Source organism: Oryzias latipes, chromosome 14, assembly GCF_053564925.1.
Source record: "Oryzias latipes strain Hd-rR chromosome 14, Olatipes_Hd-rR_3.1".
NCBI lineage: Eukaryota > Metazoa > Chordata > Actinopteri > Beloniformes > Adrianichthyidae > Oryzias > Oryzias latipes.
The window spans coordinates 847,507-861,474 of record NC_136250.1 but is presented as its reverse complement, the minus strand read 5'-3'; the positions used below and the strand labels follow the sequence as shown (position 1 = coordinate 861,474).

The window sequence follows — 13,968 nt, the reverse complement described above, 5'->3', positions numbered from 1 at the left end:
TTTTTTGTTCTAGTGGAAAAAAGAGTTTCGTTAGAAAACGGTAGCATTTACAGACAGAATTGCAAGGATGATGACATTTTTTATCCATGACTGTGTGTGTTGGTATGTATTTTAACTAGTGCTGTCATGTGATAATCCTTTGTGATTAATTAATTGGGACCTGTAATTAATTAACTTAATTAATCTATTTTTTATCGCAAATATTTTTAACCCAATAATTGCTGTAAAGTCTCATTTTGAGTTATTTTCATTTAAATTCATGATATTGTGGCACAGTAAAAGAGTTGGTAACACTTTATATTAGGATTTCTTAACAAGCTTTATTAACACATTAACAAGCATTATAATAGAATTTGTAGAATTTAAGACATCTATTAATACAATAAGTCTAATAAGGTTAATTAAATTACTTAGTTAACACATTTACAAGCATTATTGTTAGGATGCTCTTAAGATGCTAATGGTACATTTATTGGCATTATAGATGCCTAACAAATTTGTCAGTGTTAAAAAGCTTAAGATTTATAAACAACCTTTGTTAACAAATTATGAAGTATTATTATTGTTTGGGGTTCTAGTAAGACATTTATTAGCATTATAGATGTCTCACACCAGCCTAAGTGTTCATAAGCTTAATAAGTTTTATTGACTTACTTGACAAATTTAGACATTTTATTAATGTGTAAGATGCCAGTAAGATATTTATTAGCATTATAGACTTTTTGCAAATACCTAAAAGTGTAGCAGTTTATTAAATGTTTTGCAGTACCTCATCTAAAGTGTGGAATGCTTTTACCACAAACAACCACAAACATTGTAAAAAGAACTTTAAAACATTAAAACAGACTAAACATACAAAACTTTCTGTAAAAGAAATATAATTAATTCAGACAAATTTTCAAAAACAAACAAACATTGTGATCGGTGTCAGATGACGCTAGCATCAAGATCACCCCGTATTTGGTCACGCTTTAGATTGGTGGGGGCTGCAAAACACTCAAACTGTTAATAAGAACACTGTTAATATATTTATTAATCCCATACAAGCAATTTATAAATGGCTTGTGAATAGGATTAACAAATGCTAATAAATGTCTTTATAAGCAGCTTAATAGCACATTATTCATGCTCATTAATGTCTTATAAGTAGTTTATTAGGGAATATTTTAATGTATTTATAAACAGCTTATTTAAACTTGAAAGTCAGTTGTAAGAAATTTACAAATGGTAATTAATGTACTTATAAGCAGCTTACTAAAACATTACTGGTGCTCATTAATGTCTTATAAATAGTTTATAAATTAAGGACTGTTATTATAAAGCGTTACCAATCTTTGGTAACACTTCATATTAGGATTCCTTAACAAGCTTTGTTAATGCATTATAATAGAATTTTTAGGCCGTTAGTGAAACATTTATTAGTACAATAAGTCTACTATAAATTACAATAAAATTGGCTTTATGAAGTTTTCCTAATATAACAGATTTCCAACCTTTACTTTTACACTAACAAGTGTTGTTTTTTCAAAAAAAAATTTTTTTTGAAATGGTTTATTTCAAGCAATCAAGTAGGAATAATACACAAAAACAATCCACTCATCAGTTATACATTCATACAATAACTAATCAAATTAGTATAATTAGACATACTTATAAAAATATTGCTTGAAAGGGAGTGGAAGGAAGCGAACTTATATAATCCCACCCCTGTTCTACCGTAACCATTTTATTACATGATTTATCAATATCCGGTTCCTGGAAAGCGCATGACAAAGATGAATTATTTAAATTATTTTGTAAAAAATTACTTTTAGAAATCAACATGGCAATGAAGTATCCAAAATATATGCAGATTATGTTACTTATAAAAGTCATTGATATGATTTAAAAAAATTAACACTATATCAGTGAAATAGACATAACACTGTTTCAGGAATTTTCATAGAAAAATTTGATCAGGTATCAAAAGTTAACATGTACAAAATTATGTTTCATTAGGAAAAATTCATTAATCACCTTGTCAATTTTTTTGGAGCAAGTGAAGTAATATCATTAAAGTCAATCAATTTTGCCAATTTTCAATAATTGATTAATCATTTGTTTTATTATGTTTTTGTATTTTTATTTATTTTTTATTTTTATTTTTTTATGATAAAGTAATGCTATTTAGTAAAATAAAAAGTAAAAAAGGGTCCATATTTGTTGAAAGACCAAGGCTGGTATTCCTTCTTCTGCTGATAAACAGCCGTTCTTCTCGGTTTCAAACAAAGTTTATAGTTCTCTTAGCTGTTATGTCTGCAGACATTAGATTCAGGTCCATAAACTTCTTCAGCTGATATCAGCGGCGCCTAAGAGTTGAGGTCAAGTTGTCTGCATGTCAGATCTTTGTTGATAATCAGGTCATTTCAGACTTTTGGAGAATATGATGAATCCAGGCGTTATATTTCTTGAAATTATTTGGCTCTTTGGTTTATTACTGCATGTTGTTCAGACGTCCGTAATCAAGCACTTCTCTAAGTCCTTCATGGTCTTCACAACCAGAACCTTGGACCGGTACGGTGGACCGAGTGGTTTGATGTAAATCCTGCAGCCTTTAACCCAAGTGTTCTCAATCTGCTTCTGCTTTCTGAGTAGCCTGGCATGTTTGGCGATTTCAGCATTCCTTCTGGTCAGATGGTCGTTCAGATAAACAGCCGATCCATTGAGATTCCTCCTTTGATTCATCAGAGCTAGCTTGCGTTTTTGATTCACACACCTGATGAGGACCGTTGGTTAATCAGTCTCCTTTCTCCTGGGGAGTGGGTGGCAGGTCTCGATTGTATTGAGATCCAGGGAAATCCCTTTAGACGTGAGAAATGATTTCACTTGGAGATCCAGAGTCTCGCCACAGCTCTCCGTTTCAGAACTGCTAGCGATGTTAGCGCTATTAGCATTAGCAATGCTAGCTCCAGCTGCGTTTAGCTTTGCCCGGGGTTTGATCGGTAATCCAGTGAGAATGACATTATTCATCCTTACTTGTTGTTCCACATCGTCCAGTCTTTTCTTCAGAGTGTCGACCCGGTTATCTCATTGCTCATTTTTAACGCGGAGCCTTATGAATTCTTCCAATAGCACTGTAAGCGACGTTAGCTTAGCATTCACTTGCTCCATGAAGGGATACAGCGTAGCTTGGACATCATCAAGAGTCTTTTTAAGGTCTTCATATTCCTGGCTTTTCTAAGGGGCCATGGTCAGCTCTCTTTTTTGGAGAAAACCAACTTTTTTAGTCGTTTAAGTCGTTTTTGTCATGGTTTCAGTTTGTTGTGTCTTGTTTTTCGCTTTAGTTCTTGTTCTGTCTTGTTTGGTTCTGTTTCCTGTTTTATTTTGAAAGGTTTCCTGTCTTGTCATGTTTCTTGAGTTTTACTTCCTTTGGTCCCCATCTGCCCTGATCGTGTTCACCTGTGTCTTGTCTGCCCTGTCTGTATATAAGTCTTGTCTCTGCCTTCCTCCTGTGCTAGTCCATTAACTTCTGCTCATGTTGTTCACGTCTTCTTGTCTTGCGTCCATGGTCCATGTCCCTTGCCATGCCACAGTAAGTTTTTGTTTTAGTTTTGTCATCCTGCTCTGCAGCGCTTTTTGTTAGTTAAATAAACCCCCTTGCCCTGAACCCGTTTGCCTCCCGTCTCTGCGCCTGGGTCCTACCTGCTCTCGAGCCTACCCCTCCACCGTGACAGTTTTGAGTCGTTTGAAGATAGTTGTATAGCTGCAGAGAGCCACACACTCGCGTCCTGTGCTGTAACCCGGAACCGGAATATCTCAAACTATTAAGAAAAACCAAAACAAAACCGGAATATCTCAAACTATTAAGAAAAAACAAAACATCAGGTCTAGAATGCTTTCATTTAATGCATAAAACAGTAGGAACACTTTTCTGAGCAAATCAAAAAAATAAATACTGACAACAAAGTTCTTATCTATACCATAATACACGTCTACATAACTTATTCCACAATCTGATGCACGTATTCCATATATTTATAAGAAACGTGAAATGTAAGAAAAGATTAAAAAACAGCTCCACAAAGACATATATTTAAAATAACGGCGGTAATAAAATAGTAAAAAAAAAAAGAGTGAACAAAAGAAAATCTAATAAAGTCAAAGTCCTCTTAGCTGTCATACAGTGGGTGAAATTTGTTGTCAACATTTAACCCCTCCCCTGGAGAAGCAGTGAGCTGCTGACACAGACGTGCTCAGGAACCATTTGGTTAACATAAATATCAAAAATATTAAAATCCTGTCATTGCATGCAAATATGTGGCTCTTGATTAACTCTCTACGATAAAGCAAGGAGGGGGGAGCAAGGTGTGAGCAGCAGACGGAACAAACGGGATCAGTTTACTGCTCAAATCGAGTGGTTTTTGCTCAAATTGGGCGATTTTTGGTCAATCTAGCAACACTGCAGACAGATGACGTGCTTACATGGATTTAGTGAGTAAATTCTTGCTCTTCACTGTACACATTGAAGTTATCAGATACCCTGCAGGAATAATAAGATGGCCAAAGGAAGAGATACAGACCACAGATGTTAAAACATGAAAGCTCCCCACCATATATGGAGGGTTCCATCCCAAATCCAGCATCCTGAGACTGTATGCTAGCCGCAAGAAAGGAGGCCGAGGACTAGTGATCGTGGAAGCCACTATCCAGGATGAAACATCCAAGATGCATGAATACATCAAGCTCAAGGCCCCATCTGATGTGTGCTCAGTGAATGTCCCAGGCAATGAAGAGCAGAGGATACAGTGCTGGAGGACAGATCCTCATGGGAGGACAAACCCCTACATGGGATGTACCACCGGACCATAACTGAAGTGGCCGATATCAAGAAGTCCTACCAATGGCTAGAAAGGGCTGGCCTACAGGACAGCACTGAAGCACTCATCCTTGCAGCTCAGGAACAAGCCCTGAGCACCAGAGTGATAGAGGCTCAGATCTACCACACCAGACAAGACCCAAGGTGTAGATCTACCACACCAGACAAGACCCAAGGTGTAGATCTACCACACCAGACAATACCCAAGGTGTAGATCTACCACACCAGACAATACCCAAGGTGTAGATCTACCACGCCAAACAAGACCCAAGGTGTAGATCTACCACACCAGACAAGACCCAAGGTGTAGATCTACCACACCAGACAATACCCAAGGTGTAGATCTACCACACCAGACAAGACCCAAGGTGTAAATCTACCACATGTTGTGCAAGGAAGTGGCACTGCCACAGCCCTGCAAAATGACCTCCAGCAGGCCACAAATGTGCTCGTGTCTGCTCAAACAGAAACAGACTTAAAGAGGGTGGTATGAGCTCCCGACATCCACAGGTGTTAGTTGTCTTTACAGCTCAATATTGGGCAAGATGTTTGGTATAGAGCACAAGATAAGTAAATTCTCCAATGGCGCCCTGTTCTCTTCACATCAAACATTGTATTGATTTGATTTGTTTACTCTGTCACATTTATAAACAGCCATCATTTATTGTTCTGAAAGCATTCTATTTTCATGTTTTTTCATACATGCCTTAAACTTTTGTACAGTGCTGCACATTTTAGTGTTTAAACTATTTTGGATGTTTTTCTTTTTACAATGACTCGGCATGTTTTTTTTTTTAAATCAGCTTTTTTAGGGGTCTTTTATGTTTACATTTGCTTTTTGAATATAAAAATGATTAATTTGTTTACTTATTGGTATAGAATTGTATTTTATGAAAGTGTTTATAAACTTTGTCAACACTTATAACCAATATAAATAGAATAATGCAGCGGTTGTCACATTTTTGACTTTTAAGATGCTCTTCAAGAAGAACCTGTTTGTGATGGCTATAAACCTGGCTAAGAGCCAGCATCTGGACAGTGATGGACTGTCAGAGATTTTTCGACAGTATGGTGATCACCTGTACTTGAAGGGAGACCATGATGGCGCCATCCAGCAGTACATTCGGTAAACTGCATTAACACGTTTCCCATAGAATAAATATTTTCTATCAGATTCAAAATATGGGATTTGATTAACTTGTGTTTTTTTTAACTCAAATTGTTTCTCTGAACAATTCCAACATCACAGAAGTTACATGTTAAACATGTGTTTTTCCGTAGCACGATTGGCAAGTTGGAGCCTTCATATGTTATTAGAAAATTCTTGGATGCACAGCGGATCCACAACTTAACAGCTTACTTACAAGCCCTTCACAGGAAGTCACTGGCCAATGCAGATCACACCACATTGCTACTGAACTGTTACACCAAGCTAAAGGACAGCTCCAAGCTGGAAGAATTCATTAAGGTAAGTTGGGAACATGAATACAGAACAGGTAGTTGTGTATTGGGAAAAAAAAGAACTTTCTATGAAGATATACAAAGTCAAAGTCAACTTTATTGTCAATTCTTCACATGTGCATCACATACAATGAATCGAAAATCCGTTTCTTACTCTCTCGTGTCTGTTCAGGGGAAGAAAAATAAAAACAACAAAGTATACGTTTAAAATAAAATAAATAAGCAAAAAGAAAGAAAAAGATACAATTTACAGTATACAACATAGGCAATTTGCTATAAAAGTGCGAGTGCACTTAAGGCAGTGTCTCAAGGCAGCGGGGGGGGGGGGGGGGGGGGGGGGGGGGGGTCGTTTGAGCACTGTTCATGGGGGGATATGGGTGGTGGGTGAGGGGAGAGGGTGTTTAGCATCCTGATGGCCTGGTGCGTGAAACTGTTTCTGAGTCTAGTGGTCCGGGAGCAGAGGCTGTACCTCCTCCCTGAGGGCAGAAGGCTGAACAGGTTGTGTGCAGGGTGGTGTGCATCCTTGATTATTGTTAGTGTTTTGCGGGTGAGGCGGGTGGTGTATAAGTCCTGCAGGGAGAGGAGTGGTGTTCCAATGATTCTCCTGGCTGTGTTGACTATGCGCTGCAGGGCTTTCCTGTTGCTGTGTGTACAGCTGCCCCCCCATACAGTGATGCAGCTGGAGAGGATGCTCTCGATGGTTCCTCTGTAGAATGTGGTCATGATGGATATACTTTTACATTTGTATTATATTTTTGACCTCAGTAAAACCTTGGGTCATTTGTAAGTACTGACAATAATATTGTAGAATGTTTTGTTTTTCCAACAGAGCAGTGAAACTGAGGTGTGCTTTGATGTTGAGATTGCCATCAAGGTTCTTCGCCAGGCTGGCTACCATCGCCCTGCTGTGTACTTGGCTGAAAAGCACAAACATCACGAATGGTATATGAAAATCCAGTTGGAAGACCTCAAGGTAAAATATGTGGGCAGGTGTGCAGATCTTTGTAATGAGGTTGGCCATCATGACTACCTTTTAGATATTTTGCAGACTTCTAGAATTGATGCTAATTTTAGCTTCTCGCTGCTTGCTCTTCTTCATTTAACCTTATTCTTTAACCAATGATAAGCCTAAGACCCTCTAAAACAGGGGTCTCAAACTTGCGGCCCGCGGGCCAAGACAATAGTTTGCAGCCCCCGCCTTAACATGAACTTTTAATGTTAGTGCAGTTTTGTATGAATGACACTTTTATAGCATTGTGTGGGGAGCTGACGAACCAAACAATTACTCTTGGGGATGTGACACTGATCAGGCCTGACGCCGGAAAACCTTTAGGGCTGGAAACCTGACAGCCCCCTCCCCGGACCAGGAGGAGTTCCTTACTTTCCTTTTTAGAAAAGTGTCTATTTGTTCGTAATTTTCTAAATAGCCGGGGCTGAATTTTTTTCTGGGTCGAACGGACCCGGAGGAAGGTAAAGGTTATGATTACAGTTACGCACTGCGACGTAATAACATAATAATGGTTTTCCAAGCGCGGCTATGACTGCAGTTCACCACTCCCCCAGGGTCAACTGCGAAGAATAAATGTCACATGCCGAGATGCGTGACAACTAACAGGGCTTTAACATGAAATAGGTAAGAGCAACAACAAGATTTAGTCTAAGACACACTTAAAATACCTGTGGACAATGCAACCATAGGTGTGTTTGAGATAAACCAGCGGCTCGCCTGGATTGTTGGCAAGACCAGGCGGGGAAAGGCGGTGAGATGAAGGCGAACGCTGAGCTGCAGTGAGACTGAATGAGAACAGGAAGTTCTTAACTTTTAATTGAATTTAGAATTTTAATATGCCTCTCCCCCTGAGTATGATCTATGTTGTTATATCTTTTATAATTATTTTAATGTTTTGTAATGTACGTATGTATTTTTTATCAACAGGTATTTTAATCGATCACTTTAACTACAGAAACCTTCAGTACACATTTCCCACAATGCATTGTTTTGCAGTCATCAGGGCGGCTCGCAGCCAGCTCAGTACTAAATTTCCAGCTGTGTTTGCGTAGGTTGGCGCCTTGCTCTGACTTCTTTCTTGTGATATTTTTATGATGATTGACAAAAAAATGCGTCACACACCAGGTGATCTGTGCAGCATTGCGTCCACTTGGGTGATCTCAAACACACTTATTTTTGCATCTTGGCTGCACATATCACATGTCGCCAACATGAAGTTCCATCAGCTTTTGAGCCTTTCTGTGATCTTAGGTAGGTGTAATGTTTGTGCGATCTCCAGTGAACAGCGCCCGTTCTTTAACTGACCACAGTTTGAAGTCAACTATGAAAATATAGGAGTGGATGACCAGCTACTCTAAAATAACTTGTGACCAGGGTTTAAATGTACAAAAGTCATAAGAAAAAAATCCAAAAATGGTTAGTGAATTTTTTTTCTCCCTTACAGATTTGCGTTTTAAAGAGCAAACTTAAAAAATAAATTCTGCACAGATTCAAAATTGGAGCACATACATGCGCAAAAGCTCTTCTTCACCTTGAACTTTAAAAAGTCTAAGTACAAGTCCAGACTTCCTGACAGTCATCTTCAAGCCATACTGAGTGTATCGGCTGGTTCCTCTCAGCTCTACCAGAGGAAGCAGCCAAGTCTCCAGCAGTAAGAAGGAGGCAAGAAAAGCTGTGTTCAGAAGAACCATTGATTGAAGTTAAAGGACTGGGAAATTGGTCTTCTTTTGTGTTAATATTTACCAGTTCAGTTTAAATCTGAAAACAGTAGATATAGAAGACTGAATAAACAGAAATGTAATCACATCCAAATTTATCGAGCTAAGAAAAACTTGTATCAAAATTATAAATTGAACTGTTGACTGCTATAAATATCCTATTGCATTTATAATCATTTATTTTTAAAAGGAAATTTAAAATTATATTTAACTGCAAACACATGTATTTAGGCACTCATTAGTGGTATGTCGATGTATGGAATAACTGGTAAAACTCAAACGAATCCATTGACTCTACTAAAGGAGGAAATGGGAGCCAAAGATGTTCTAATTTGATACTTGTTAAAATATTGATAACAGAAATAATAATAATACATTAAATTAAAAGTGCATTTTAAGTCTCTAAAGGACAATGTGCTGCTTGATGGTTTTTGTGACTGCACTTGGGGACACTTTCAGTTTCCCCAATTTTTGGGACTGACTGACCTTCATTTCTTAAAGTAATGATGTCCACTCGTTTTTCTGTACTTAGCTGCTTTTTTCTTGCCATAATACAAATTGTAAGAGTCTATTCAGTAGGACAATCAGCTGTGTATCCACCTGATCTCTGCACAACACAACTGATGGTCCCAACCCCATTTATAAGGCAAGAAATCCCACCTATTAAACCTGACAGGCACACCTGAGGAGTGAAAAACATTTCAGGTGACTACCTCTAGAAGCTCATCAAGACAATGCCAAGAGTGTGCAAAGCAGTAATCAAAGCAAAAGGTGGCTACTATGAAGAACCTACAATATGACATATTTTCAGTTGTTACACACTTTTTTGTTATGGATATAATTCCACATGTTAATTCATAGTTTTGATGCCTTCAGTGTGAATCTACAAATTTCATAGCTATGAAAGAAAACTCTTTGAATGAGAACTTTTGGCCTGTGCTGTATATATATATACCGGTATATAATATTCTGTGAAAAGAAATGACATTTTTAATATTGAATATAATATCTTGACTTCAGGATTGAGTCATGTGTGAATGCAGAAATAATCTTCACATGAGCAGTAAGACTTTACAGATATAATCATATTTCTATGTTTTTTCTTTGCTTTGTTTTGTGTTTGTTTTTCTTTCAAAATCCAGAACTATCAGGAAGGTCTACATTACATTGGATGTCTGCCTTTTGAACAAGCTGAAAGCAACATGAAACGTTACGGAAAAACACTGATGCATCATGTACCTGAAGGTGCTACATTGCTCCTTAAAAATATATGTACCAACTACTATCCTACTGGAGAGGCTGTCAGCGTGGACCATTGTCAAGTTAACAAGGTCTGTTACCAGTTTTATTTCTATAAAGACATGCACCTTATTTCAAAGTATCCTTATTTGTTAATACTTGATTTTTTGTGCTTGTTTTAAGGCAAATTCTGAGGAATTTATTCCCATTTTTGCAAATAATCCCAGAGAGTTGAAAGCCTTCCTAGAGCATATGATCAAGGTGGACTCCTGTTCTCCCCAAGGTGTGTATGACACACTGCTGGAACTTCGGCTGCAGGACTGGGCACATGAAGAAGATCTTGAGGTTGGTATGCAAAGTATTATGTTGAAAAACCAGTATATAAGCATTTTCATGTAAGCATTATTATTAAGGTTAATCCCCAACCAACCAACCAATCAACCAACCAGGAAGAAGATTACATGCTGATCTAAGAACATTCCAGATGAATCAGTGCTATAAAATGTGTTTGTAAAACCACATATTTAACACAATGGAGATTATTTTTAGAACAGAGGAAGGAAAAATCTTTCACTTGTTTATAGCTTGTTTAGAATTTCAGAATTCTTTATGTTTTACCTATTATTATACATAACAACTTTAAGGCAAAGTCCTTATACATTTGTTTGTGTTTGACAGAAAAAAAAAATTCTTCAGGGGGAAGCTGTGTCCCTTCTGAAGAGTGACAACACTCTATTTGACAAGGCCCTGGTTCTTTGTCAAATGCACAACTTTAAAGAAGGCATCCTCTACCTTTACGAGAAAGGCAAACTGTAAGTTTTGACAAAGAAATTCCGAAAATGCTTAAAAGTACTTTTCATTGTCCGGTTTCTTAATTATGGCCTGTATGGGCTGCAAAGACCACATTGTTTTCACAGTGGAAGACATTTGGAAATTTGAGCCATGCTCGAAAAACGCAACATAATTTGCTGACACCTGATACCCAGTGAATATTAACTTGGGGCATAGTGAACACCCCACCACCACCACCAACAATGGCATCATAGCAGGCAAAATGGTTAAAAACACGAATGGACCAAAAATCGCTTATGGAGCCAAAAAAAAAAGAAACTTCAAAATCTATCTATGAAATCAAAACATGTTTGAAACAATATCAAACCAATTTGGAACCGAGGAGGCCCAGGCCACGGTCTTATTGTGCCGGTCCAAGGCCCCGATAAAGAACATGGTTTGGGGATAAAAAAGAGTTTTGAAATGCTTGACCGCCATTATTTTTGATCCCCACTCAGGACTTAATGGATTAGATTTATCTGCGCTTTTCCAGATGCTCAAAACGCTTAGTGTGTCCATTATTGATTCATTCTTGGTGATGTAACTACTGTTGTAGCCACAGCTGTCCTGGGGCAGACTGACAGAGGCGTGGCTGCCATTTCGTGGCTACGGCCCCTCTGACCATCACCGGGATCATCCATGCACATTCACACACCAGTGGAGCCACACTGGAGGCAAGTCTTGCCCAAGGACACAACGACAGTTTTGGCTGGTGGGAGCAGGGATCGAACCGCCAACCCTTCGATCATTGGATGACCTGCTCAACCGCCTGAGCCACTGTCGCCCCATAAGTTCCACCCATGACTTCCATAAGTTCTGCCTCTAGTTGCTTTGTTCCCCCCTTGTAATTCCTAACCAATAGTGAAGAGATTTGGTTTACAAGCTTTGGTTCGAATTAGGCAAGTCTGCTTGACTTCTTGACTGCTTGGCAGTCTAAATGTCGATCAAACACAAGGTTCAGGACTCGATCCGCAACAAATTAAGTGGACTGAGTTTACCCAGTCTGAATAGACCCTTATAGTTGACCTAGGGATTTTTATCTATTGTCTTCTAACTTCCCGATGCAAATTAGGAGAAAATGTTGCAATTAGAAGTTGTGGATTTTGAACGGCGTGCGTGTGGCAAGCTCATGTTTTTCACACATTTCTTAACAGAAAATTGTGAAAATGTAATGCATGGATCCCTGGCTCGGGTTAAATGAATTGATATAACACAGGATTTCAACATATTAGTAATGTGGGGCTGATTAGTAAATCTTCTCCATTGCTAAGGAAATCCAAAATGTTACTTTTGACATTCCTCCAAAACTCACAGACATCTGTTCGGTATCCCCAGGCGCCAACACATAAAATGGTTGCTATGGAGATACAACCAAAAGAAAAACCTTTTTTCTTTCTTTTTTCTTAAAGATCAACTTTATTCATTCATTCATCTTCTTCCGTTTTTACGGAGTCGGGGCTGCTGGAGCCTTTCCCGGCCACTTAGGGGTGGAGCCAGGACACCCTGGACAGGTCGCCAGTCTGTCGCAGTCAACTTTATTCAACCATTAAAAATTCTCAAATTCCTCCTGCACCTTTTTACATAGTGCCCCCTCAGCAACTAATTTACATTTTAAATTATAACAACAATCTTTGGTTAAATCATCTCATGAACGCAGGTTTACTGTAATCACAAGAAAAAAAGACATCTGATCCAAAAAGCAAATTTTAAAAACTGTTGTTTTTTTTTAAACAACCAATTGCCACATGCAGCTGTAGGCTTATAGAGGCATGAGGGGGGCAGGGGGGAATCAGGGAGATTTCTATGTTTGTCAGAGGACAGTAGTGCTTGGTGGCTGCTTAGCAAGGAAGGTCAGGTCAGGGTCAGGTCAGTGATTGGGAGGGTCGGGCTGCGGGGGCCAAACAATGCTGCTCGCAGCTTTAAGGAGCTGGTCGGTCTTCAAGTTTGGTTGTATTTCAGAACTGTTGGAAGTAATTTACATTTTCTTTACAGGTATCAACAAATCATGCACTATCACATGCAGAATGAGGAGTATGGCAAAGTAGTAGAAGTTTGCAAGCATTATGGAGACCAAGAAGGTTGCCTTTGGGAGCAGGCGCTTGGATACTTTGCCAAGAAGGAAGAGGACTGCAAGACTTTTATCAGTGAAGTCTTACACCACATTGATCAAAAAAACTTGATGCCTCCATTACTTGGTGAGTTAGTTTTTGTTTTAATTCCTACCAGATGAAAAGACTTCTGAGCCTTTGAGCGAAAATTTGACCCCCACCACATGCTAGAGAACTCACCAAAATTTGCATTCACCTTGTACCCAGTGAAAATGAATTTTGGGCATGGAGAACAAACCCATACCCCCCTCAAAAGGCACTGGCATTATGGCTGAGGAATTGAAAAAAATGAACTGCTTGTGTATGAATCGCTTATGGAGCCAGGGGGAAAAAAATCTACAAACAAAAACCAAAATCCAAAACACACATGTGGGGGATATCCAAAAGAAATGTTGATATTATCATGGGATGGTCGTAGCACCTATGGCTTGACGGCCATTTTGTGGAAAAATCTGAGAATTGGCGATTTTCACATTTTCCCACAAAATGGGACAAGGAATCTTTTACCTGAACGGTCGTCATGAAATTCCACTCAGGTGCTGCAGCTTGAGCCTACAAGCACCTCTGAAGTGTTGTCGACCTTTGACCTCGGGAAGAGGCCGTCATCTGGAATTGAAAAAAAAAAACATCTTTAGTACCAGCTACAAATTAGAACTTGTCATAGGAATTTTCATCTATCTCTTTTAACTTCTTGAGCATCATGGGAAAGCAAATTTCAGCCAAAATTTTTCACATGGTTCTCTGGCT

The 13,968-nt window shown here is 38.6% G+C and overlaps 1 protein-coding gene across 4 annotated transcripts in view; it reads left to right on the top strand.

Annotated features, from left to right (window-relative positions):
- vps11 (VPS11 core subunit of CORVET and HOPS complexes) overlaps nt 1-13,968 on the top strand; it is a 46,995-nt gene that overhangs the window by 13,472 nt on the left and 19,555 nt on the right. For 3 of the 4 annotated variants that reach the window (NM_001104819.1, XM_078930298.1, XM_078930296.1), the window contains 7 exon segments: nt 5,830-5,981; nt 6,137-6,323; nt 7,146-7,289; nt 10,186-10,374; nt 10,466-10,627; nt 10,961-11,094; nt 13,106-13,308. In NM_001104819.1, the coding sequence (NP_001098289.1) occupies nt 5,830-5,981; nt 6,137-6,323; nt 7,146-7,289; nt 10,186-10,374; nt 10,466-10,627; nt 10,961-11,094; nt 13,106-13,308 (1,171 nt within the window). 4 annotated transcript variants of the gene reach the window in all.